Here is a 24,457-nt window from a genome sequence, read left to right as displayed (position 1 = left end):
ACAGCGGGTCCCCAGGACCGAGTTTGTCAGTGGAACTTGGAACAACAACTTGAAACATTTAACATCTGAATAAAGTTTAAACATGTTTGAGCTTGTCGCCAGGAAAGTTATTCAGCAAGAACCGAATGTGTTCAAAAATAAATAATGAATGACAGATACAAAAATAAATAAGTAAAAAAAAACAAATGCATCAATGCTGCATATTTGTAAAACAATAATAATACTAGAGTTTCCGATGACATGGATATGTCTGGCTAAATTACTCTACAAGATGAAAACAACATGCTTTCTGCGACATTCTTTAATTATTGTTTTCCTGGACGTTCTGAACACTTGTCAAATGTTAAAATAAAAATAAAATATTAAACTGACTCAATATCGGCAGCCAGCCCTCCCTCTGAACAGCAAACAGCAGAGTCACAAATTCTACAAGGCAATAGAAAGAACCCATAGCAATAGGCTTCACTGCTTAGCAGAGGAGTAGGGGTCAGTCCAGGCAAGTTTTTAAACGAAACCTCTTCTAAACAGATGTTACCTAACACTGGTGGGGCCAGCACGGTGGGAGCCATGTGCTCGCTCTCAATTCAAGTCATTATGTTCTGTGTGGATCAAACCCACGTAAGATGTGGCTTGTATTGAAAGGTACAAACACCTACATCTGGGCCTCTAGGGAAGAAAAAAATATACATTTACATAATGTAGCGGCTTGTGGTTTTAGCTATTTGGAAATACTCATCACCAATTCCTAATGGGACAGCTTGCAGCAGCTTTAATTTAAATGCTAGGTCAAACCCTGCGCTTTTGTTGACAGTGTAACCCATCTCACAGTAGAGAGGAGGTGAGGTTGCATTGCTTTGCAGTATGGGCTGCGAATGTTTACCCTCTTACCTCCCACTCAGGGATGACAGATTCAGTACCGTTGCCTTGGTTTTATTAAAAATCTAAAGAAGAGGGCTACCCTTTGAACCTACCAACAGACAGCACTCAATGTTCCAAAAGAGAACCTGCACACTTATTAGATTATTAGTTAAATAATCAAAATGCAAATTCAAAAGACTTTAAACAGATGACAGGGCTTGAAAGTCGCACTAACCCTGCACCCAGTTCTGGGTTTCAGAACTCCTCTCAATTGAGTATATTATTTAAATGATCAGGAGCCAGGAGTTTAGTAAACCTAGATTCATGTGTGATTTATTCATGCTGTGATAAAGGAGATCAGTTCAGGGCAGATTAACCTGGAGCATAAACAAGGGAAGTTCTGAAACCCAGTACTGGGTGTATCGCTAGTGCGACTTTCAAGCCAAGAGACTGGAATTCATTCTTAATTCGACTTACGGGTGTATGTATATATATATATATATATGAATTTTGTTTTGTTTATATAAAATAAAATCAACCAATAGAATATTTTCTCTGTGGCAGTCCAATCGTAAGAGAGTGGAGGCGGGACATAAACAGTTGAAGGTATTCTCTGCCTCGGCTGTAGGGTCTTGAGTAAGTTTAACCAATGAGAGATTCAAAGATCTGCCCCTTGTTATGCAGGTGTCCAATCATGAGTGAGCAGAGGCGGGACATAAACCTGAAGGTATTCTCCGTTTCAGTTGAAGGTCTTGGGAGTTTAACCAATAGTAATGTCAAAGTTCTGCCCTGGTTCTGCAGCTGTCCAATCATTAGTGAGCAGAGGCGGGACATAAATATGCTAGGTTTAACGGTGCAAGAATAGCTGAATTTTGCGCGATATTGCTTATTATAGAGACCGTTATTGAGAATTATATTGAGAACTTCAAAGTAATATTTCAAATTACTTTTTACAATTAAAAAATGTCATCAGACAACAGAGACACCGTAGTTGATTTGGTTACGAATCCATTTTCAAGAAGAACTTTCTCCGAAAAAATTGGAGATTGTTAAAAAAACGGAAGGTATACACACCACAAATATGCAAACCAACACAGGAAGGGAAGGGATATACTCGCCACTTCCAAAATTTAAATTATAAAAGGTATCCGTGGCTTACTGGTAGCTGTCAATTAAAAAAAACAATACTGCTAGAGAAAAGGCGATATGGAACAGCACTGGCTACAGCAATCTAGGATGTCTATCAAAGTCAGCACAAAAACATTCAAAAGAAAAACCCAGATTGATGTCCAACTGGATGAGCAGAAGCATAGGGATACAATACATCACAACGAGCAAGTAAGACAAAATCATGAGGTTCTAAACGCTTGATTGATTCTGCTGTTTATCTTGGCAAGCAAGAACTGGCATTCAGAGGGCACGATGAAGGCCCCAAACAGAGGTAATTATGTGGAATTACTGTCTCTGATTTCTGACTACGACTGCATGTTAAGCAATCGATATTACATGCAGGACAGCCACTATAAGATCGTTACCTTCATTAAAAATGTGGACTGATTCAGCTACCGATTAATCTACCGGTTAATCAACTAATGCCCATAAATTAACCGATCAAAAATTATAAACGAATGACAGCCCTAATATATACATATATTTATCTGCAAAAGATCTTTGGGGTTCACAATATAGTGTGGGAACGAAATTACTAATGTCACAGCCACAGAATATTGTTGGATACCCCCAAGGTGGCCCAGAGTTAGTAATGAGCAGGGTATTCCCCACCACCTCTCATACCAAACCATAGGGTTTAAAATGTATTGCAGTCAATGGAAAGTCCTCCTAAGGTATCATATAGGATGATTGATATATATATACAGGCACACACACACACACACATATACACAAAAGACCTTTGGGGGACACAATATAGTGTACGGTATATATTTATAAAATATATCTCAAACAAACTCTTACTTGGTGTTGTCTGAGTCTATCGAGTGAAACAGTTTCTCCAGCTCCTCCTCGTTGAGAGTCCCATCAGAGAAGAAGGCCTGGAACTCATCCAAGGAGAGCTTCCCATCATCTGGAAGGGAGAGAATGACAAGAGTCAGGAACATTGTCAGCCTGGGTGACTGCTGCGTGATATAAAAACTGCACCAAAAAAGTACGGAAGCAGAGTTGGTACTAGAGGTGTGTAACGATGACCCTGCACGCCGCAAGCAAACGTCTTAACCACAGTGCAAAAGAACTGGGCTTGTCTGCATTTGTGAGGGGTTTTTAGAGCTTATAACCTCAGCTATGGGCAGGCGGTCTCTCTGTAGTGCAGCTGTAGCTATGGGCAGGCGGTCTCTCTGGTGTAGTGCAGCTGTAGCTATGGGCAGGCAGTCTCTCTGGTGTAGTGCTGCTGTAGCTATGGGCAGGCGGTCTCTCTGGTGTAGTGCAGCTGTAGCTATGGGCAGGCAGTCTCTCTGGTGTAGTGCTGCTGTAGCTATGGGCAGGCGGTCTCTCTGGTGTAGTGCTGCTGTAGCTATGGGCAGGCGGTCTCTCTGGTGTAGTGCTGCTGTAGCTATGGGCAGGTGGTCTCTCTGGTGTAGTGCTGCTGTAGCTATGGGCAGGTGGTCTCTCTGGTGTAGTGCAGCTGTAGCTATGGGCAGGCGGTCTCTCTGGTGTAGTGCTGCTGTAGCTATGGGCAGGGGGTCTCTCTGGTGTAGTGCTGCTGTAGCTATGGGCAGGTGGTCTCTCTGGTGTAGTGCTGCTGTAGCTATGGGCAGGCGGTCTCTCTGGTGTAGTGCTGCTGTAGCTATGGGCAGGCGGTCTCTCTGGTGTAGTGCTGCTGTAGCTATGGGCAGGCGGTCTCTCTGGTGTAGTGCTGCTGTAGCTATGGGCAGGCGGTCTCTCTGGTGTAGTGCTGCTGTAGCTATGGGCAGGCTAACAAGTTGTCACTTTCTCAAGCTCGCACCACAGCTTTTTTGAAAGCCCTCTTCGGAGCAGAAAAGCAGATAGGGGTCTCTTCTCCAAGCTAACTTCCTGATTAAGAGAGAACATCTCCGCGTTCCAATTAAACTGATGACAGGCTAACGACAGTGAGTGACAGCTTGATACACACACGGATCACAGCAGCAGATTGCTTTTTAAAAAAAAAATATTAAGGCCAGTTTAAATTATTGAGGAGCAGAGGATGCAGTCAGCCCTCCCAATAACAGAATAAATCCATTTCGAAATCCTAGGTATCTGATACGTATAGCGAGTTGAAGGATGACCCAGTTTACAGCTATGGTTTCAGGGTGGCGAGTTTGTGTGTAAGTGAGTGACTCAGTGAGTGAGTGGGCCCACTCTGTGTCAAAACAGATAAACACTGAAATACTGCACTGCACATGGTACCTGTCTATACAGTCCTTGCACGATATCTGAAATATTATAAAATATATATTCAATTAAGTGCACTTTCTTTTCCTGGCTGGGTAGATAATGAAATTCTATTAAGTTAAAGTTACAATTAAGTTTAAGCCTCAGTTTGAGCTGGGTGCTATCAACGTGTTCCTCTTTGGTTAAAATCACAAGCCACACTGTTTAAACATGTAATGAACCCAGGTTTACCGTTAATGCTGTGTTGTTGTATTCATAATGTGTTTAGAAATGATACGTTTAAATGAGGATTTAGCATTTCTAAAAGTAGAAATGCAAGTCACAACTGTATATTGCATTTTCCCTTAATATTTCCATAATACTTTATATGATTATTATTCTTACCTGTAATGCACTTTCATTAGCTACATAGGTATAACAATGTGCAGTTTTGAAAGAAACACATGCGTTTTCATTTTAAAACATTTGGTACTACTTTAGGTTAAGACAAGTTCTCAGTTTGTATGCCTTATTCTCAGGGTATCTGTTTGCACTTTCTGCGGTGTCTCCTGGGTCAAAGCATGTTATTGGCTGAAAGCTTGTCAGTCAAAAGGGGAAACAGCTGATTTGTTAATAACAGGAACAAAGTTGTCGGACGGGGTGGGGACAATTTCACCTTCTAGGTTAAAAGACCAAGCAAGTGCAAAACTAACTGAAAGCATGGCTTGCAGACAGAGATTTCTTTAACCAAGTGTAGAACCAGATATCATGCTTCAAAATTAAAAGACTATAACGTGTTTTTCTTTCAAAACGGGACATACGTTAAATCTGTGTAATGAACAGTACACACCAGATAATATTTACCAATTCATTTTATTAGCTACAAACACTTTAATTGACTTATCCTGGAATGTAAGACCCCAGGAAGTACAAGCAGGAAAAGGACATTTTTGAAAACTGTGAGATTCAGTGCTCCCAGTTTATAAGGCAAATCTTTATACTGTGGAACAGGTTATAAGATGGCACGGTCATGGCTCCCATTTGTCCCATAATACCATTACACTAGCACTAGCATTCTGGTTGCAAGACAGCTCCTGACTACTGCATTATAAAGGGGGAACAATGGTGTTTTTTTATTAACTTTTCTACAGTATCAAACATTGCATTGTTAAAATGAAAACAGAGTTTGCTCTGATGTTTCTATCAATAGAATTGGAGACCTCGCACATGCCACTGCACTTCAGATGAGATTGATGAGATTGATGAGATTCCAGCTTTACTAGGCTTTCATTTCAAAACATATTACCAGGCAGCAGGAGAATTCGTTCCCCCTTGAGAGTTTCCACGGGCACGCAAGATTAAGAAAATAAATACAGCCGTCATCAGCACAGAAACAATAGGTTTCAATACAGAAACGACATTCAAAATGATATCCAGTCAGGGATTGCAAACAATTACAGAGCAATATGTGATTTAATACTGTGTGAGGCAAATAGGAGTGCATTCCTATCCACTCCGTTCATCTCTTTGTTCCTGCCAAATAACAGATTATGGAAATGAACACAACAAACCACACAGATAACGTACCACAGAAACGATGGGTTCCAAAAAACCAAAAACGCAAGTCTCGGCTCCCTCGAAAGAAATGCTAATTTGACCATTTACATCAATCACTTGAAAATTAGCCTTGTCTTAATATTCCCCTAACCTTTAGAGCTCTCGACTGGCTTCAATCAAATTTCAGTCTGCTCCAAAGGCACGGTTATTCGAAAGACCATTTTCTAATGCTTTGCGAATTGGTTGAGGTTTCTATAGCTGATGTCAATTATTTGCGCACCTCTGAAGTCCATGCATCAGTTTAGATACTGTAGCTTGTGTAAGTATTTTTTTCTGGAAACCCATGAGCCAGCTTGTTCCGGCCCACAGAAGTGTATCTAACCAAAGCAGATCCTGGCCGCAGGTATGAGATCATTGAACCTACAGTATGCTGCTGTAATGGGCATTGTTGTGTGATACACGGCCGTTACAGATTCTGTCCTCTGTCGGTGCGATGACGTTAAAAGCTCTAAAATCATGAATGTAGATGAGCAGGGCTCTTTTGCATAGGGATTTAGATGCTCGCTTTCAGTGTGCAGGGTCACTGGTTCGAGCCCAGCCTCTGCCCTGTTAGACTGCATTCCCACGAACGTCAGAATATAACGCACACTGTGTGTGATGACAGAGTGGCCATGGGTTACATGCCTTGTGTATAGGAGCACTTTGAGTATATATTTCTTAGAGAAAATTAAAGTATAATTTACAAGCTATTTAGATGTTTTTATGATGCTACATTTGAAGTCACTGTTTGTAATGATTTTCTTTTGTTTAATTACAAGCAACATAGCAATTACGCTGAGAATACACAGAGAAGTGGTGTACTCTCCAGCACCATAAAAGCAGTGAAAACACCAATAATCTCCCACCTAAAAGGCAACCCAACAAACAGTAACAGTCATACAAGGGTAGCAGTGTGGAGTAGTGGTTAGGGCTCTGGACTCTTGACCGGAGGGTCGTGGGTTCAATCCCAGGTGGGGGACACTGCTGCTGTACCCTTGAGCAAGGTACTTTACCTAGATTGCTCCAGTAAAAACCCAACTGTATAAATGGGTAATTGTATGTAGAAATAATGTGATATCTTGTAATAATTGTAAGTTGCCCTGGATAAGGGCGTCTACTAAGAAATATATAATAATAATAATACAGTACAGCTCTCATCAGAAAAAACAAAATAAATCAGTGTTGCCTAATTAAAGAGAGAGAGAGGGGTAGAGTGATATATATATATATATATATATATATATATATATATATATATATATATATATATATATTACTTTTAGCAGGACTTTGCCAATAACCCTTTTAATTGCTTCTGAACACAAACTTTTAGAGGCAGTCAAAGCAGTAACTGAACTTATTTTCATTCTGGCACGACGCAGACAATGCCTTAATGAAAAAAAAAAAAACGTTTCAAGACGTTATCTCAATTTCCATCAGACATCCCTGCTTGTAATCCCGATCAGCTCGCTTTGAATCATCTGTAAGTGTTTTAACAGCTCTTTTAATCTGCAGTGATTCAGCATGGAGGTCTCCAGGATAACGAGATTCTGGATGCAGCTTGCTTCGAGTCAGGATTTCCCAGCTGCACCCCCCCCCCCTCTCTCTCTCTCGTTTCACTTATTTTGCAGCCGAGACACTGAATGCTTTTGTTATGCTGCACAGCTGGGTTAAAGCCCTTGTGCAGCCAGCAAAGGAAAGTGGTGTTAACTAGGCAGAGAGACATTATCTGAGTGCTGAAGGCTCTCAGTAAGCAATGAAAAGTAAAAAAATAAATAAATAAATAAACACTTTATGTCTCTGAGTGCAAGATCCGTTGGTGTGATTCACAGTATAAAAAGTGAAGTTGTGTGAAGGGTGACTCTTTTTATACACATTTTGAATGGTTTTGACAGCCACAGCCTCTGTGAGATAACATCTCTCATACAATAAGAGACACCACACACACAATGTGCTACCTTATATTTGTGTCCATGACCACAAGCATACTATATTAAACTAGTTCAGTCCTGTTGCATTGTTTAATACAGGGACAGCAAAGCACACAGGGGAAGCAATGGGGTTTTTTTGGTTGGTTTCTGCTAAGGATTTCTGGCCATTAATAAGCATTGTACATCAATGTCAGTTTCCGGACAGCTTCTTTTGTCTGCAGCAGGCGGTACAAGCTGTGTGCAGCAGATTACTGTATCTGCACTGCTTGAAATGCATAAATGCATTTGGACAGCTTGGCACATTTTATACTCCAGGCCAGGAGAAATACAATTCCCAGTTTTACACCTCTTCTGGGGATTATCGGAACGTTATCTAGCTTGCTTGGCTGGGATGTGATTAGGCCTGGTGGCAGAGTTTGTGCTGGGGGGGGGGGGTACCAGATTTTTAGATCAATCTGGGATCTGAACTGGAGGGTGGGAGGCACCAGATCTAAACTGGGGGGGCACGGACCCCTAAAGTCCCCTCTTGGTGCCGGCCCTGGATGTGATTCATTCAACAGCAGGAGAGAAGACTTGCCGGCTCTCTTGGGACATGCTTGTAAAGAAGGTGTTGCTATCTCAACCTGCCAAAGTTAAGCACAGAGTATGACAAATAAAAGACTATAAGATGATAGGACAGCAGTTGGGGTTAAATTGCAGGAATACATTAAAGGGAAGGTTGCAAGATAAACTTTTAAGAACATACGTAACATAGATGAAAGTCCAAGTGTAAATCCAAGTGTAAATTTTTTTATTTTTTTTTTAACTTTACTTGTTTGTGTTTATGTACCAGCTTGTGGCTAAAGACTCAAGTTGTGGTAAGAATACCAACGTAATTAATAAACTTCCATACACATTTTGATATGGACATCAGGTTTATTTAGTTGCATCTGTAAATCTGTTGTTTTAAGGCTTTAGTATTGGGCCAATGTAATCCAAACCAATATTTCCTTTGGACAAGCGCAGATCAAACTTATTTATTTTCCACCCCGTCGGCTAACTGAGACGCCATGAATATTTAACTACAGCTTTCATGTTATAAGTTGCGTGGGCATTCAGGGACTGGAAATTAGTTATGAACATCGGTTCTGCTGCTTCAGAGTGGAGTCTTTCGAGCTCAGATGACAGCTGCATTTGAATAGCACGCCTGAAGTAAGAACGGCGTGAATGAACGTTAAGAGAAAAAGAAACACATAAATGTTCAGCGTGCTGTTAGCACTGCGTTCATCTTCAGTGCAGTTCTGCCCTTAGTGGGAAGGCCAGTTGTAGATGACGGCAATTAAATATCATGTAGCGGATTAGAGGTTTCATTTTAAAAGCACAATAAGCCAGGATTTATGTGTGCCGTGTTTGCTTTGTCAGTGTATGCAAATCCTACCCAATCTCACAGCAGGGTTTGCATCTTATGTACACTTCATTCCTAGCAATTTCATGGCGCTTTGGTGTATAATCATGCAAATAGGCTTGCAGTATGGGCTTATATACTGTTCTCTGTGATAGTGCAGTTACTTCTTTGGATTTATATACCAGATTTTGGGTAGACTCAAGTCTTGTAAACCAGTCCTGCATACAAACGCATGCTTATGTCTCACACAGCAGATCACTTTGTAGCAGATCACTTTGTATTCAGTGACACTTCACGATGTAAACTTCAACAGCGTTTTCGATATTGGCTACACAAGTTTATTTAGTTGCGTCTTGAAATCTTTTGTGTTAAGGCTTTAGTATTGGGCCAATGTAATCTAAACCGTTATTTACCTTTGATAATGATTGCAAAAAGAATGCATGCTGTTCTTTTAATTGGAGAAAGAGAATGAAGTTGTGCTCCGGTTGTCTGGGTTACTCCCAGAATAGCTCTCCACTGGCAGCTCCCTGTAACAGCTGTGAGGTGACCAGGTGTCCTCAAAGCCTGTGCTGTAGCGCCGGCGTCGACCTTGAAGGTGTATTCACTGAGAATCTCAGTTTACTATACCAGGCGGCGATGCAATTTGCAGCCACTGTGAAGCTCTCTATTAAGAAATACAGATGATAAATCACGTGCATGTATGACAAATCAACCAATCGCGTGTACAGACGTCACCCTGTGCATGGAACACACAGCCTCATTGTAAATCTCTTGTTGCATAAGAGACATCACTTGGTAACGTCTGAGGTCTCGCCCCAAACTGCACAATGCCATCATCCGTTATGCAAAAGGACACACCTTACACAACACGTATTCACTCATAAGTGCGAAATGATTTCTTATATCTTAGATTTTTACTTCTTACATGCAATACTTTTCATTACTTAACACTGAAACGAATGTGCCACAAGTCTGCCCAGTTACAAGAACGATCCAAATCTCTTTGAATTAGCCTGGCTACGGTCTCTGAGTCCACTGCTCCCCTGGTTTGGTTTAACAATCCTGCAGTGTGTGTCATTTATATAAACGAGGAACAGCGAGGATCCAAGCTCTCACCCTTGTGGTGGGACCCCACTGAGTAAGTCTTGTCCTCTCTGTTTTCTTCTTGTTTTTAAATAATACAGTATACCTCGCAATGCAAGCCCGATAACCAGCATGATTTTCTGTTCATTATCGTGCAATGTGCAGTAAATTAGGCTGGTTAATCCTGGAAACAGCGTACTGCACTAACAGTCTCATTTTCTATAAACGGACGCTAGATCTTTATATTTCCACTTCAGTGCAATCCAGTCCAATTATTCACTTGTGATGTGCTGGCAGGCTCCAGCTCTCATTACCAGAAAGTTTAAAAAGCAGTCCACTGAACAGCAGTATATTAAACACAGAAGACACTGAATAACAAATTCAGCAGTCCTAAATCCTGTTCCATATGGAAACGAGAAACTCTTCTGCAGTAAGTTGTCAGAAGCTTAGGTAATCAGTTTTAACAATCCATGGAAATGGTTTTAATGGAAGGCTGTGATGTCAAGGAGACCCGCTCATCTCTTTGAAAATCAAGCGCTCAGTATACACTTATTCAGAGAGCAATCAGACAGCTTCTTCTCTGAGCTACTTGTAAATAAACTAAGTGTCTCTCATCATTCCTGTCTTCAGAACCACTGCTCAGTGTTTCATTTCAAACAAATAAGTCATTGCAGAAGAATGTTCAAGCTTAAAGCCACGCAATATTAATTAAGCTGATATAAGGACACTCATTTCCTGTCAATTTTCAATATTAAATAATTATCCTACAATATACCTTCAACGCTGAACAAAAAACCCCATCCTCTTGAGAAGATGTACACAGACACCCTGTGCCGTACTGCACCCTCCACAGACCATAGAATTAAGTATCAGAGCAGATTAAATCTGTTTTACCCGTAATGTAAAGCAATGCAGATTTCAAATACCCCATGGATGATTTAAGACAAATGGAATCAGGTAGTTTTGAAACAGCCATTATTAATTTAACCTCTGCACATTATTTAATTAAACACAAACATTGTACCAACACTTGTTCAATACATGAAGAGAGCGTTCTCCGGAAGCTCAGCTCTATCCAGCACGGCTGCCACTGCGACACACAGCACAGCTAATGAAGAGAGTGTTCTCCAGAAGCTCAGCTCTATCCAGCACGGCTGCCACTGCGACACACAGCACAGCTAATGAAGAGAGCGTTCTCCAGAAGCTCAGCTCTATCCAGCATGGCTGCCACTGCGACACACAGCACAGCTAATGAAGAGAGCGTTCTCCAGAAGCTCAGCTCTATCTAGCACGGCTGCCACTGCGACACACAGCACAGCTAATGAAGAGAGCGTTCTCCAGAAGCTCAGCTCTATCCAGCACGGCTGCCACTGCGACACACAGCACAGCTAATGAAGAGAGCGTTCTCCAGAAGCTCAGCTCTATCCAGCACGGCTGCCACTGCGACACACAGCACAGCTAATGAAGAGAGCGTTCTCCGGAAGCTCAGCTCTATCCAGCACGGCTGCCACTGTGACACACAGCACAGCTAATGAAGAGAGCGTTCTCCAGAAGCTCAGCTCTATCCAGCACGGCTGCCACTGCGACACACAGCACAGCTAATGAAGAGAGCGTTCTCCAGAAGCTCAGCTCTATCCAGCACGGCTGCCACTGCGACACACAGCACAGCTAATGAAGAGAGCGTTCTCCAGAAGCTCAGCTCTATCTAGCACGGCTGCCACTGCGACACACAGCACAGCTAATGAAGAGAGTGTTCTCCAGAAGCTCAGCTCTATCAAACACGGCTGCCACTGCGACACACAGCACAGCTAATGAAGAGAGCGTTCTCCAGAAGCTCAGCTCTATCCAGCACGGCTGCCACTGTGACACAGAGCACAGCTAATGAAGAGAGCGTTCTCCAGAAGCTCAGCTCTATCTAGCACGGCTGCCACTGTGACACACAGCACAGCTAATGAAGAGAGCGTTCTCCAGAAGCTCAGCTCTATCCAGCACGGCTGCCACTGCGACACACAGCACAGCTAATGAAGAGAGCGTTCTCCAGAAGCTCAGCTCTATCCAGCACGGCTGCCACTGTGACACAGAGCACAGCTAATGAAGAGAGCGTTCTCCAGAAGCTCAGCTCTATCCAGCACGGCTGCCACTGTGACACACAGCACAGCTAATGAAGAGAGCGTTCTCCAGAAGCTCAGCTCTATCCAGCACGGCTGCCACTGCGACACACAGCACAGCTAATGAAGAGAGCGTTCTCCAGAAGCTCAGCTCTATCCAGCACGGCTGCCACTGCGACACACAGCACAGCTAATGAAGAGAGCGTTCTCCGGAAGCTCAGCTCTATCCAGCACGGCTGCCACTGTGACACAGAGCACAGCTAATGAAGAGAGCGTTCTCCAGAAGCTCAGCTCTATCCAGCACGGCTGCCAGTGTGACACACAGCACAGCTAATGAAGAGAGCGTTCTCCAGAAGCTCAGCTCTATCCAGCACGGCTGCCACTGCGACACACAGCACAGCTAATGAAGAGAGCGTTCTCCAGAAGCTCAGCTCTATCCAGCACGGCTGCCACTGCGACACACAGCACAGCTAATGAAGAGAGCGTTCTCCAGAAGCTCAGCTCTATCCAGCACGGCTGCCACTGCGACACAGAGCACAGCTAATGAAGAGAGCGTTCTCCAGAAGCTCAGCTCTATCCAGCACGGCTGCCACTGCGACACACAGCACAGCTAATGAAGAGAGCGTTCTCCAGAAGCTCAGCTCTATCCAGCACGGCTGCCACTGCGACACACAGCACAGCTAATGAAGAGAGTGTTCTCCAGAAGCTCAGCTCTATCAAACACGGCTGCCACTGCGACACACAGCACAGCTAATGAAGAGAGCGTTCTCCAGAAGCTCAGCTCTATCCAGCACGGCTGCCAGTGTGACACACAGCACAGCTAATGAAGAGAGCGTTCTCCAGAAGCTCAGTTCTATCCAGCACGGCTGCCACTGCGACACACAGCACAGCTAATGAAGAGAGCGTTCTCCAGAAGCTCAGCTCTATCCAGCACGGCTGCCACTGTGACACACAGCACAGCTAATGAAGAGAGCGTTCTCCAGAAGCTCAGCTCTATCCAGCACGGCTGCCACTGCGACACACAGCACAGCTAATGAAGAGAGCGTTATCCAGAAGCTCAGCTCTATCCAGCACGGCTGCCACTGCGACACACAGCACAGCTAATGAAGAGAGCGTTCTCCGGAAGCTCAGCTCTATCAAACACGGCTAATCCGAAGACTAAGTGATTGACTTGCCGCGGTGTTTAGCGGCCTCATTATTACATCTCCATGCCCCAAGCTGTCAGATATCATCATTAATTCAGATTTACAGTACGATTGGAAATCTGCAGACTGGGACGGCGAATATGTTAAGTGTGAAGGTGAGGGAGCATCTGGCTGACGTGTGTGGCTCAGAATGACTTCAAATACAGATCAGCCTGTTACTTATATATATATAGACATACACACACACACACACACACAAAGTAGACAAGACAGTTTTGAATTCATACAACGGCTATAAATGAACTAGCCCACTTCAGAACCCAAACGAGATGCCACACACTTACCATTTTTATCTGCTCTTCGGAATATCTGAAACGAAACAAACAGAACACAGCGACATCAGAACAGGATCCAGGTTCTCAGCACATCCCTGATGAGGTTCCAGGGAGCACTGGCACAATCAGCATGTCACATTGAAGCAGCCGTGTTCCGCAGTCAGGGACAGCTTCACACTAGAATAGAATTCCTTAGTGTCCCTTAATACTGCATTCAGCCCTTTAGCCTCATGCTCACTCTACTTAAGCAGAGCACAGCTACTTGTTCACTGTCCACTTTGTCTACATTGTAGCTATCAGTACACGAGGAAACTGTCTTTATGTAATAAACAGTTTTCTAGAGAACAGTTCTGTATATTGGGCACCACACCTTTTAACAACCACCCTGCTTCTGTTTTATTGTCTTTAAGACATTCAGACAGAAATCATTGCACATGTAACTGCAACTGTGCTTGAATGGCCTGACGAAACCTCAATGGCCTGGAAAAAAAAAAGAGAATTTCAATAGCTAGAAGTGGTTTCACTAACATTGTCCTTTTTTCCCCCCATCAAGCTGGATCTGCACATTTACAAATAGACAAAGGGTGCCCATGTTAAGCAATTAATGAACGTTAGTTCTGGAACCTTGTTAATCATCATTTGGTGCCTCCTCCACACTTCAGCACAAGGAAAGGGGAGCCTGTGATAATGCTGCTAGGGCTAGAGGAAAGAAATGGACTTCAAAGCCTTGGTAAGGAAGCACTGTCTCTAATCATCAGTCATGTTTTCATGTTTTTAACATTCAACAAAGTGAGATGTGCTACACCACTTATTTAACAGATGTGGCGGTTGTCACCAGTCATGTTTCTTTTTTATTCTATGTGTGTGTGTGTGCGTGCGTGCGTGTACAGTACACAGATGCAGCTCTACTGTCAGTTTGGCAGTAAGTGGCCGAGCGCCAGTGGATCCAGATTGTTAACGTCTCATTCAGTGCTCAGACTGGCACAGCAGATGCAAGTCAAGTAGCGGAACGGCTGGGGGCAGCGGGCAGTCATCCCGAGCAAGAACCTGTTTAACCTCTGGCCAGGAGTCAAACTACAGCGGAGACAGAAATAAGACTCTCGCTGCATAGCAGTTTGAGCTGTTCCTGGTTTTACTATTGGTTTAATAAGACACCCCTGAGCTTGTTACTGTGGCTAATCAAGCTCGTAGTAAAACCTGGAATGGGTGAAACTGCTATGCAATAGGAGTCTTATTTCTAACCCTCCACAGATATGGAATGAACACACAAATGTTCCTGGTGTTCTCAAATAAATGAGCAGGGCTGATCTCTTTGAGATTTCCATACAAATGCTCGGCATGTTACTGCAGTACTGCTCGATAGCACTTCAAACGCTGTACAGGTTGAGAGCGAGAGAGAAAAACACTGCTGCGATTCGAATGAAATGAAAGGGTGCCACTGCTACCTCACTCCCTGCATATTCATGTGGGATATTTTACTTATATATAGCTATGCACACAGTGTACAGAAACGCACAGTATGCATGCCTTTGTGCATGCGCATGCAGTGCAATACACTTGCAAAAACACGCATTTCTTCAGTGCTTGACATTTTAAAAAGTGCACGTGCGACATGCTGTAGTGTATCGAAAAGGTAAGCTAATATAGAAAAAAAAACTTGCATCTATTCCTCCGAGGTTAAAGCAGCATAATAAACACATCAGCCATCTGCAGTTCAGTAGCTCTCGTTGTAAATAAATTATAGATGAGCCAGTGGCAACCCCCCTACCCACCCCCCCTCGCTCCAGCACTCCCAGGGTTACATAAACAGCAGAGCAGGCAGGAGGGAAAGACCAGCGCTGGGGAGGGGGCAGGGCAGGGAGCCTTGCAGTCTTTGTGTTCTTTTTATTTCCTTGCACCACAGCATGGTTTTATCTTTACCATCTACAATCTGGAAAGAGTGCAAAGCCAGGATATCTTACAGAAGGGGGGCACGAATCTGATCCTCAAGGTCCAGGTTTTATAGACAGAATTTAATTGCAACTGATTAGGACCTGGAAAGAAGGTAAATTGGTTCAATAAGGTAATGTAGGGCATGGGTGGAACACAGACCAGGAGGAGATGTGTGCACTCATGTCTTACAGTAACGGACAACATGTTATTGTTGGTAAGAATACATGTTACCTGATTGCTAATCAATACTTTACAATCCATGTCCTTACCTCGTATTAGCAGTGGTGCCCCTTCTCTTCTGTTGGATTCTTTGCTTGTGTTTTTACAGGTTTGTTTCTTTTATACAAAAAAAGTTGCAGCTGGTTTCAGGTAGAACGAGGTCTAACCCCTGACCCGGCCTGTTCTGTCTACCCTGTGATTCTTAATGTGATTCTTAAAGTATCTCATTAAGATATGCAGTATGGATTTTATTCTAGTAATTAGCAAACTGGGTAGTCATGCAGTAAGAAAAATGATCACAGCTTATGCAAATGCATATTAAGATAAAAAGAAAAAAAAAAGATTTATCTACTGTTTTTTTTTCAGCAGATATTTCTTATCACCTTCAATTAAACTGCTAAAAAGACTGAAACTGCTTTCATACTCAGCAACATTTAAAAGAAGGAGCTATCCCTGCAAGGTCTAATTAGGAAAAAATGATCATTCAAATTCATTTTAACAAACAGCAATTACTGCATTGAGAATTTCAAATGAACACAATCACTTGTATATTACTAAAATAATAATAATGATAATAATAATAATAATAATAATAATAATAATAATAATAATAATAATAAATTTAAAAAATACCAATGAAGGTTCCAATATTAGCTGATGTGTTAAAAATACAATACACAGCATGTGAACAAATTACTTTATATCTATACTTGAAGTACAGTAAATGTACTGAAGTACTGTGTGTATTCCAATATAGATTTATGGAAAAAAATGCAGAAATCAATCAGCAATATTGATGGATGCAGATATGAATACATACATGGAAGCAGGATTACATATTACATAACCTCAACATTTTCTGATCAATTATTAAAAGTACATGAAGGATAGCAAAGCCAAGCGCAATATTGATCACGGGCATTTTATTGAGCACGGGAACCTCCCTCTGCTACAAGAAGAGCTCCCTAACATTTCAATACATAAATACAAATGCACAGATGTGCATTCCTGCTTCTTCTTCTTTCCAGATGTGTCTATCTATGTGGATATGGATCCCCTTCACTGCACTTATAACATGTCTCTATTTCAACACATTTCATATGAACCGCATTGCCAGTGGTGAGTCAAGGACTATCTTTGGCCAGAGCCAGTAGAAAATCTACTGGGAGCAGCTGTTTGGGGGATTTTATTACCAGTACAAATCCTACTTACTGCCGCTAAGAAACCCCTAACAGACTGCTCCTGGTCTACCGGCAGTTTAACATCGCGGGTGAAGAAAGATAAGTACCGGTATTTATATTGTACTGGCCTTGAGCTTAGAGGCAGGGAAATGGGTACTTGTATTTAGAAGCTGTTTTGTGCAACCATAGGCAACAGCTGCCTTTCTGTTTGTAACATCTGTCTTTATTTTTGATATCTCTTACTGTGACATGCCCTACAGCGTACATCCGCTTTGTGCTGCAGCTGTATTGCGATACAGACAAATACATAAACACACAAACACATACATATTGTGTTGAGTTAAAAAAAAAAAAAAAAAGTTTACTACTTTAACTTTGAAAACTGAAAACGGGAAAGTAAATATTAACGCGGTGGTATTAACATTTCTCTCTATTAAAGTGATTAATTTCAGAAAAAAAACTAGCAACGCCCCTCTCATATTTTAAAATATACTGTACCGCTATAGATTTTTTTTTAACACATCAGCTAATACTGGAACCTTCATTGGTATTTTTATATATATATATATATATATATATATATATATATATATATATATATATATATATATATATATATTATTATTATTATTACTAGTAGTAGTAGTAGTATTTACGAATTTGATTTCTGTAAGGTGTAATAATACACAAGTGTCCATGATATGTATGAAAATATCAATAACACTATTTGCATTAAAGTTTCTAGTGAAATCAATATAGCTTTTTACATTTTCACAAAATACCGCTGTCGACAAAGAGGAATACTAGGATCTGAACTAGGGTTCATTCATAGGTCCGATGCGGTATCACAGCATCTTAACTGTGTTCCTTGAAGTTGTCATTTACAGAAGAAATCGAAAGCAAAATGCGTTTACGTTTTATTCTTCACCCGGGCAAATAATGTATTTTATTTATGCTTTTAAAATGTCATACATCCTTTACCTCGGGTGCATTTAAACTCAGGTGCAGGTCAATCTTACAAACTTCATCCAAGAATAAGATTACATCTATATTTTTCCAGTTGCTAAAAAAACCCCAAAACGTTTCGCAGCTTGCTTTCTTCAGACAGCTTCTCATTTTCATAGATTGTTTTAAATCTTTTTTTTTTTTTTTTGCACCAAAACTCGTACTTTTAACTATTGCATTGTTATTTCAATCACTCCTCTATCCTAGTTAAATCGAAGTTAAATTAAGTTAAATTCTTTCTTTACGCAAGAATGCAGCAGATGAGAAGCGGTGCGTGTTCCAATGCGCCTATACTACAGTAAGACTGTAACAGTACACATGCATGACAAGGTAGGATACCTACATCCAATATGACAGAGATGCCTTTCCGTGGCTCCGGGTTGAAGAACTTCTCCCGTGCAACCGCCGACTCCTCCTTGAGGAATTCCCGGGAAGAGAGGTTTTTGTTGTCGCTCATCTTGGTGACTATCCAGCGGACTAGCCCGTCTATTCCACCGAGCTGAGCTCCGCCGCTGCTTGTCTGCGCTGCCGTCTCTGTCTCGCTGTTCTGAGACCGGAGTTTGGATTGTTCTTTGCTGAGTAGCTTGTGGACGCCGTCTCTGCAGTAACGGGCAGCCTGCTCACACATCGCTTCGGGTTCGGCACAGAGCATTCATGCTGAGAGCTTTGGGGTATTCCCTCCCACCCCGCTACATCACCCGGTACACCCCTCGAAAACACACCTCTTTCATTTTACATCATGACCGCAGCAGTCACAAAATACTTTTATATACACATATATACATGATACTGTATAAAACTAGAGCAGGCAACATTACCAATACATTAAACCACGATAGTGCTATCAATGGAAACGGTAGTTAAAAAAGAAATGGTTTAACCTGTGAACCACATGTCAAGTACTTCATAAAGTATAAACTATTATTCTATTATAAAATCGTATATTGGGTTTTAATGACAATCTATTTAATACCTTATTAGCCAGATACTTCTGCTGTCTGGCTCTACCGTGTACTTTTAGTTAAAAGGCTAGGCTGAAGTCAGAATACATACAGTGATTTAAACATGTCATTCCTACACCATAATTCCCTATTAGGACGTTTAAACTCAAGATTTGCATTTTGCTATTTTTTTCTGCTACAATTATTTTCTTTATTTCTTTCTTTATTTCTTAGCAGACACCCTTATCCAGGGCGACTTACAATTATCACATTAGCTTTACATACATGCAGGTGTGTCCAACCACAGTACCGAAGGGTCAATCCACTCCAGGTTTAACAGGCAAAATGATAGACTTCAGGGTCTGGATGGAGGTTTAATTGGTTCCATTTTTTTGACATACAGCTTTAAAAATGAAAAATTCAACAGCAAAGAATGTTGTACAAGGAAGCCATTATAAGTGGATTTCAAAACCTCACTGACTCCACATTTAATACAAGCACTGAAAGGGTTTAAATGGGTCTGGAGTAAAGGTGAGGATAGGATTCTTAAGCTATTACATTAGGTAATTGAACACAAGCTATCTGTCCCTAAAGGCACAAGCCCACAGGTGAGAGACGTGCATGTGGACTACTGGAATCAGTAGCACTGATCGGGTAAACTGGCTGCTTTTTTATTACTGATTCAAGGCATACCTTTACTGCTGCAAATCAGGACCTGGGTTCAGGGTTAATACTGTCTGCTCGTTAATAAACTGAAGACATGGTGCTGGAACAAACAACTGAACACGATTCAACCTGCTGTTTGTGTTTTTATTTTATTTTGTGTAATAGAAGATTCTTTCTTTCCATCAGTATTAGTTTGCTTTTAGCCTGTTTCTCATTATCGTCTCTGCAGCATAAGGTAAATGTGACATTTCACTTCAAAGGAAGTGCAACACTGCCCTTCTGCACCATTCATTAACAGGCTCCTATCGTGCACTGATGGCTCCAAGAAGCAGAGCCATTCCACTGGCCACTTACTTAGACCAACACTTTGCATGGGCAGAGGCTGTTGATTGGGCCCCCGGCACACAGGGAATTAAAGAACGAGAGGCACCGCACTGGTTTTGACCTGTGATTTGCTTATTGCTTAATCTTATAAAGGTTCACTTTTATTCTCATAGCTATACTGTACAATGGTGTTATTTAGTTGGTTTGTTTGACTCCTACACTACTTCTCTATCTGCACCATGCTAAACATTTAGACAGGGAAGCCATTCTGCTGTTCTTGTGTAATTCTGTTTGATTGTAAGGCTGTATGATTGTGGGTTTTATTTTCATTTGGTTTCTTATCCGATTTTAGATTCTTCCACTGAGGGAAATAAGCTCCTTAAAATACATTTGTTTTCCTTTACTGGTTTTTACATGTTTTTTTTACCATGATCTGTGCTTCACTGTGCTTTCATTTCAAAGCATTTAAAAGTGCACTACCATGTTGTGATACACTGTGCTGTGAATGGCCTTGTATATATTCGTATATGTGCTTGTGCTTTAACTGAGAGATCACAAGCCAAGCCATGCTGCTTGAATTCCGTCATTGCCCTGTACTATACAGAGCTCTTTTTGCTTTAAGAAAGAGGTCTCTCCTTATATAACTTTACCATTGTAAAAGCATAGCAACGTGTAATACTGCACGGTGAAAGCATGGTAAAGCATTGGTAAGCATTGTAAAGAATAGGTACGGTAAAACATATTAACAAACATGGCAAGCCAGGGAAATTATGGTAAATGCACAATTGTTAAAATACTGTGCAATAATAATGTGGTAAACCTACAGTACATAGTATAATGGATTCAAAGGACAGACTTTTAAGCAATGCACTGACCCTGCTTTGTGGGGAAACATGGATGGCTTCAGTTTTCAATGCTGCAAATCCTAAAATGACACAAACTGAGGTGTTCTCAAGGTGCAGTGTACCTCCCAGAGGAACATGAGCTGCAACCCCAGCACGGAGGCACTGCAACCCCAGCATGGAGGCACTGCAACCCCATCATGAAGAGGCACTGCAACCCCATCATGGAGGCACTGCAACCCCATCATGGAGGCACTGCAACCCCAGCATGGAGGCACTGCAACCCCAGCATGGAGAGGCACTGCAACCCCATCATGGAGGCACTGCAACCCCAGCATGGAGGCACTGCAACCCCAGCATGGAGAGGCACTGCAACCCCATCATGGAGGCACTGCAACCCCATCATGGAGGCACTGCAACCCCAGCATGGAGGCACTGCAACCCCATCATGGAGGCACTGCAACCCCAGCATGAAGAGGCACTGTAACCCCATCATGGAGGCACTGCAACCCCAGCATGGAGAGGCACTGCAACCCCATCATGGAGGCACTGCAACTCCATCATGGAGGCACTGCAACCCCAGCATGGAGAGGCACTGCAACCCCATCATGGAGGCACTGCAACTCCATCATGGAGGCACTGCAACCCCATCATGAAGAGGCACTGCAACCCCATCATGGAGGCACTGCAACCCCATCATGGAGGCACTGCAACCCCAGCATGGAGGCACTGCAACCCCAGCATGGAGAGGCACTGCAACCCCATCATGGAGGCACTGCAACCCCATCATGGAGGCACTGCAACCCCAGCATGGAGGCACTGCAACCCCATCATGGAGGCACTGCAACCCCAGCATGAAGAGGCACTGCAACCCCATCATGGAGGCACTGCAACCCCAGCATGGAGAGGCACTGCAACCCCATCATGGAGGCACTGCAACTCCATCATGGAGGCACTGCAACCCCAGCATGGAGAGGCACTGCAACCCCATCATGGAGGCACTGCAACTCCATCATGGAGGCACTGCAACCCCAGCATGAAGAGGCACTGCAACCCCAGTCACTGCTCACTGGCTGGCTCGTCGTTTTACAATATGGCCAATTGAGCGCTTTCTGTTCTAATGAGGAAGGTGAGGAAGGAGTGCCGTGTTTATTTATTAATCAGATATCGAGGAGCTCATTACTTATTTAGGCCTCTTCCATTTCTTATAGATGCAGCAGCACAGCGAGGCAGGCGCAAAGTCTCTCTGCTACAGCGTGACAGATTGAAACAGTAAAGGAAACGGTTCACCCTTTTAGCACTCATTACAAGGTGCTGGCAGTCCTTTCAATGTACTGTACCCACAGAGAGAGAGAGAGAGAGGGAGTGCACGCAGGGGCAAGGTGAGATTTTCACTGGCAGTCTTCCTTGCAGATCCTCTCAGGGGTGAGGGGGGCAATTCAATTCAATTCAATACACCCTTTCAGGAAAGACCCAAAAAACATGTGCTCAATGAAAATGGTAAGCGATAAACTCATCATTGAACGTGTTAATAAAAAAATCCCAACCCACTTTGTTATGATATAATGACTGCTTTAAGCACAAGTGATTGAAATGAATGCCTAAATCCGCAAGCTTAATTATAACATCATTCTGACTGGAAGCATACGAACCGTGGGCTAGTCTTCTCAGCCACAGCACAGCACAGTCTTGGAAGTTGCAAGAGCTTTTATCCTGTAATGTGGTTCCACGGTTAATATAATGAGATGTACTCATTAGAAGCCTGCAGCGCTTTTATTTTTTCTAATGGAATTTAAAAAAAGAAAGAAAAAAAACAGATGCATAAAGCTTTTATAGACCATGCTCTTGAGAGGAAGGATTCAAATTGCATTATTCTCTCTCTTCTTTATTTTTTACTAGAATACATTGCATGCTTGAATCTACTGAACTACACAGTGCAGAAATTATTTGACAGCTGATATCTCAGAGCACTTTCTACATAAAACAATATTTGAATATAGAATATGACTGATATGTGTTAGAATGTGAACCTATTACTATTTTTCTGTTGAATACCTAAGCATTATATATTATTTATGAAATGAGTGACAGCTTCATCATTGTGCATCTTTACACAGAGAATTGTGAGGGTCTGGAACCAACTCCCCAGTAATGTTGTTGAAGCTGAGGGATCCTGGGATCCTTCAAGAAGCTGCTTGATGAGATTCTGGGATCAATATGCTACTAACAACCAAACGAGCAAGATGGGCCGAATGGCCTCCTCTCGTTTGTAATCTTTCTTATGTTCTTATGTTCTAATGAAGCAATCTGATTAGTCAAGCTATGAAAGAGGGTGCTCCCGGCCCAATAGGTTGTCTATTTGCAAGGGGAAATGGGGAGATGGGGGTGGGGCTGCAATAAAACTCTTTTGTACAGCTTAAACACATTATTCTGTATTTTAGTGCTTTTGTCAAATCTCTCCAATACAAGCATCAGAGAGGAGGCACTTGATATGGAATTAGCAAGCACACTTAAGGGGTATCTTGTATGCAAACTTTCAAACACAAGTCACGCAAGACCATTTGGGTAGCAGAACCTAACTTGCATCCATCAATGGACCGTCAGAAAGGCTGGGGAAGGGACTGAACTGACAGATTGCCCTGACCTCTGCAGAGCCTGGGCATTCACCACAGAGAAAATGCATGGGGTCTGACAGGTATTCTTGTCCATGCCCTGGAAATCTGCAATACAGGGAAAGAAGCGTGTTCTCCTGGTTACTGAACAAAACCTGGACCGAGGTGTGAGACCCTCACTGATTCAATGCCCAGGAAACTCAGGGACAGAGAGGGAAGAGATAGTAAGCAGTGCATATTGTGTGTTGTTCATGTCTGTTCCTGTACAGTCTACTGCAGCCACAAGAAAAAAACTGGTCTTTGAAGACATTTTTTCTGGCATGGATCTTTTGCATTAAACACAGGCCCAAAGGGGTCCATGCCCTTTAACTAGCCGGCCCCAGTGGGAGGCTATGCTGAACAATCAGATCCCTCGGCTGAGGTGCCAGGAGACTATCAGCCACAGGCCATGGAAACACGTAATAAAAAAAACACAGTGAAAAAAAACAGCGCTTTACTCTGAAAGGATGTGTGTCGCCGAGTTATAACTTGTGCTTTCATGCTGTTCTGCTGATTGCCCCATTACCAGACAGGGAGTAGCTGGCTGTGGAGCAGCGGGGTGCTGTTTGCAGCGTGCCCACTCTGCGCTGGCCCGTACAACCTTCATGGAGCGAACTGTAACTACACATTGCACGCTTGAATTCACTGAACAACGCAGCACAGAGAGTATTTGATAGCAGAAATCTCAGGGCACTTCATACAAAACAATAACAATAAACAGATCAAGTACACTGATGTGGGGCCATGGTGCTTCCAGTGTCTATTAGCGCATACAGATATGTTACTATATATAAAAAGGCAATTGAATCTTTTCTTCTCAAGAGAACACCTTTTAATCATATTCTGATCACACACACATCAGTAATTATAAGTTTAGAAAATTAATTATTTGAGGTTACATTAGAAATGAG

General features: G+C 42.4%; 1 protein-coding gene across 1 annotated transcript in view; it reads right to left on the bottom strand.

Annotated features, from left to right (window-relative positions):
- Positions 1-18,800, bottom strand: part of LOC117425491 (N-terminal EF-hand calcium-binding protein 2-like) — a 54,060-nt gene extending 35,260 nt beyond the window's left edge. The window contains exons 1-3 of the mRNA XM_034042451.3: positions 18,466-18,800; positions 13,795-13,819; positions 2,833-2,941 (exon numbers count right to left, since the gene is read on the bottom strand). Of these exons, the coding sequence (XP_033898342.2) occupies positions 2,833-2,941; positions 13,795-13,819; positions 18,466-18,774 (443 nt within the window). The 5' untranslated portion in view covers positions 18,775-18,800. The remainder of the gene's footprint in view (positions 1-2,832; positions 2,942-13,794; positions 13,820-18,465) is intronic.
- Between the last annotated feature and the right edge of the window lie 5,657 nt (positions 18,801-24,457).

This window comes from Acipenser ruthenus, chromosome 20 (assembly GCF_902713425.1).
Source record: "Acipenser ruthenus chromosome 20, fAciRut3.2 maternal haplotype, whole genome shotgun sequence".
Classification (NCBI taxonomy): domain Eukaryota; kingdom Metazoa; phylum Chordata; class Actinopteri; order Acipenseriformes; family Acipenseridae; genus Acipenser; species Acipenser ruthenus.
Note: the sequence above shows the minus strand (reverse complement) of the source record. Positions and strands in the feature narration are given on the sequence as shown.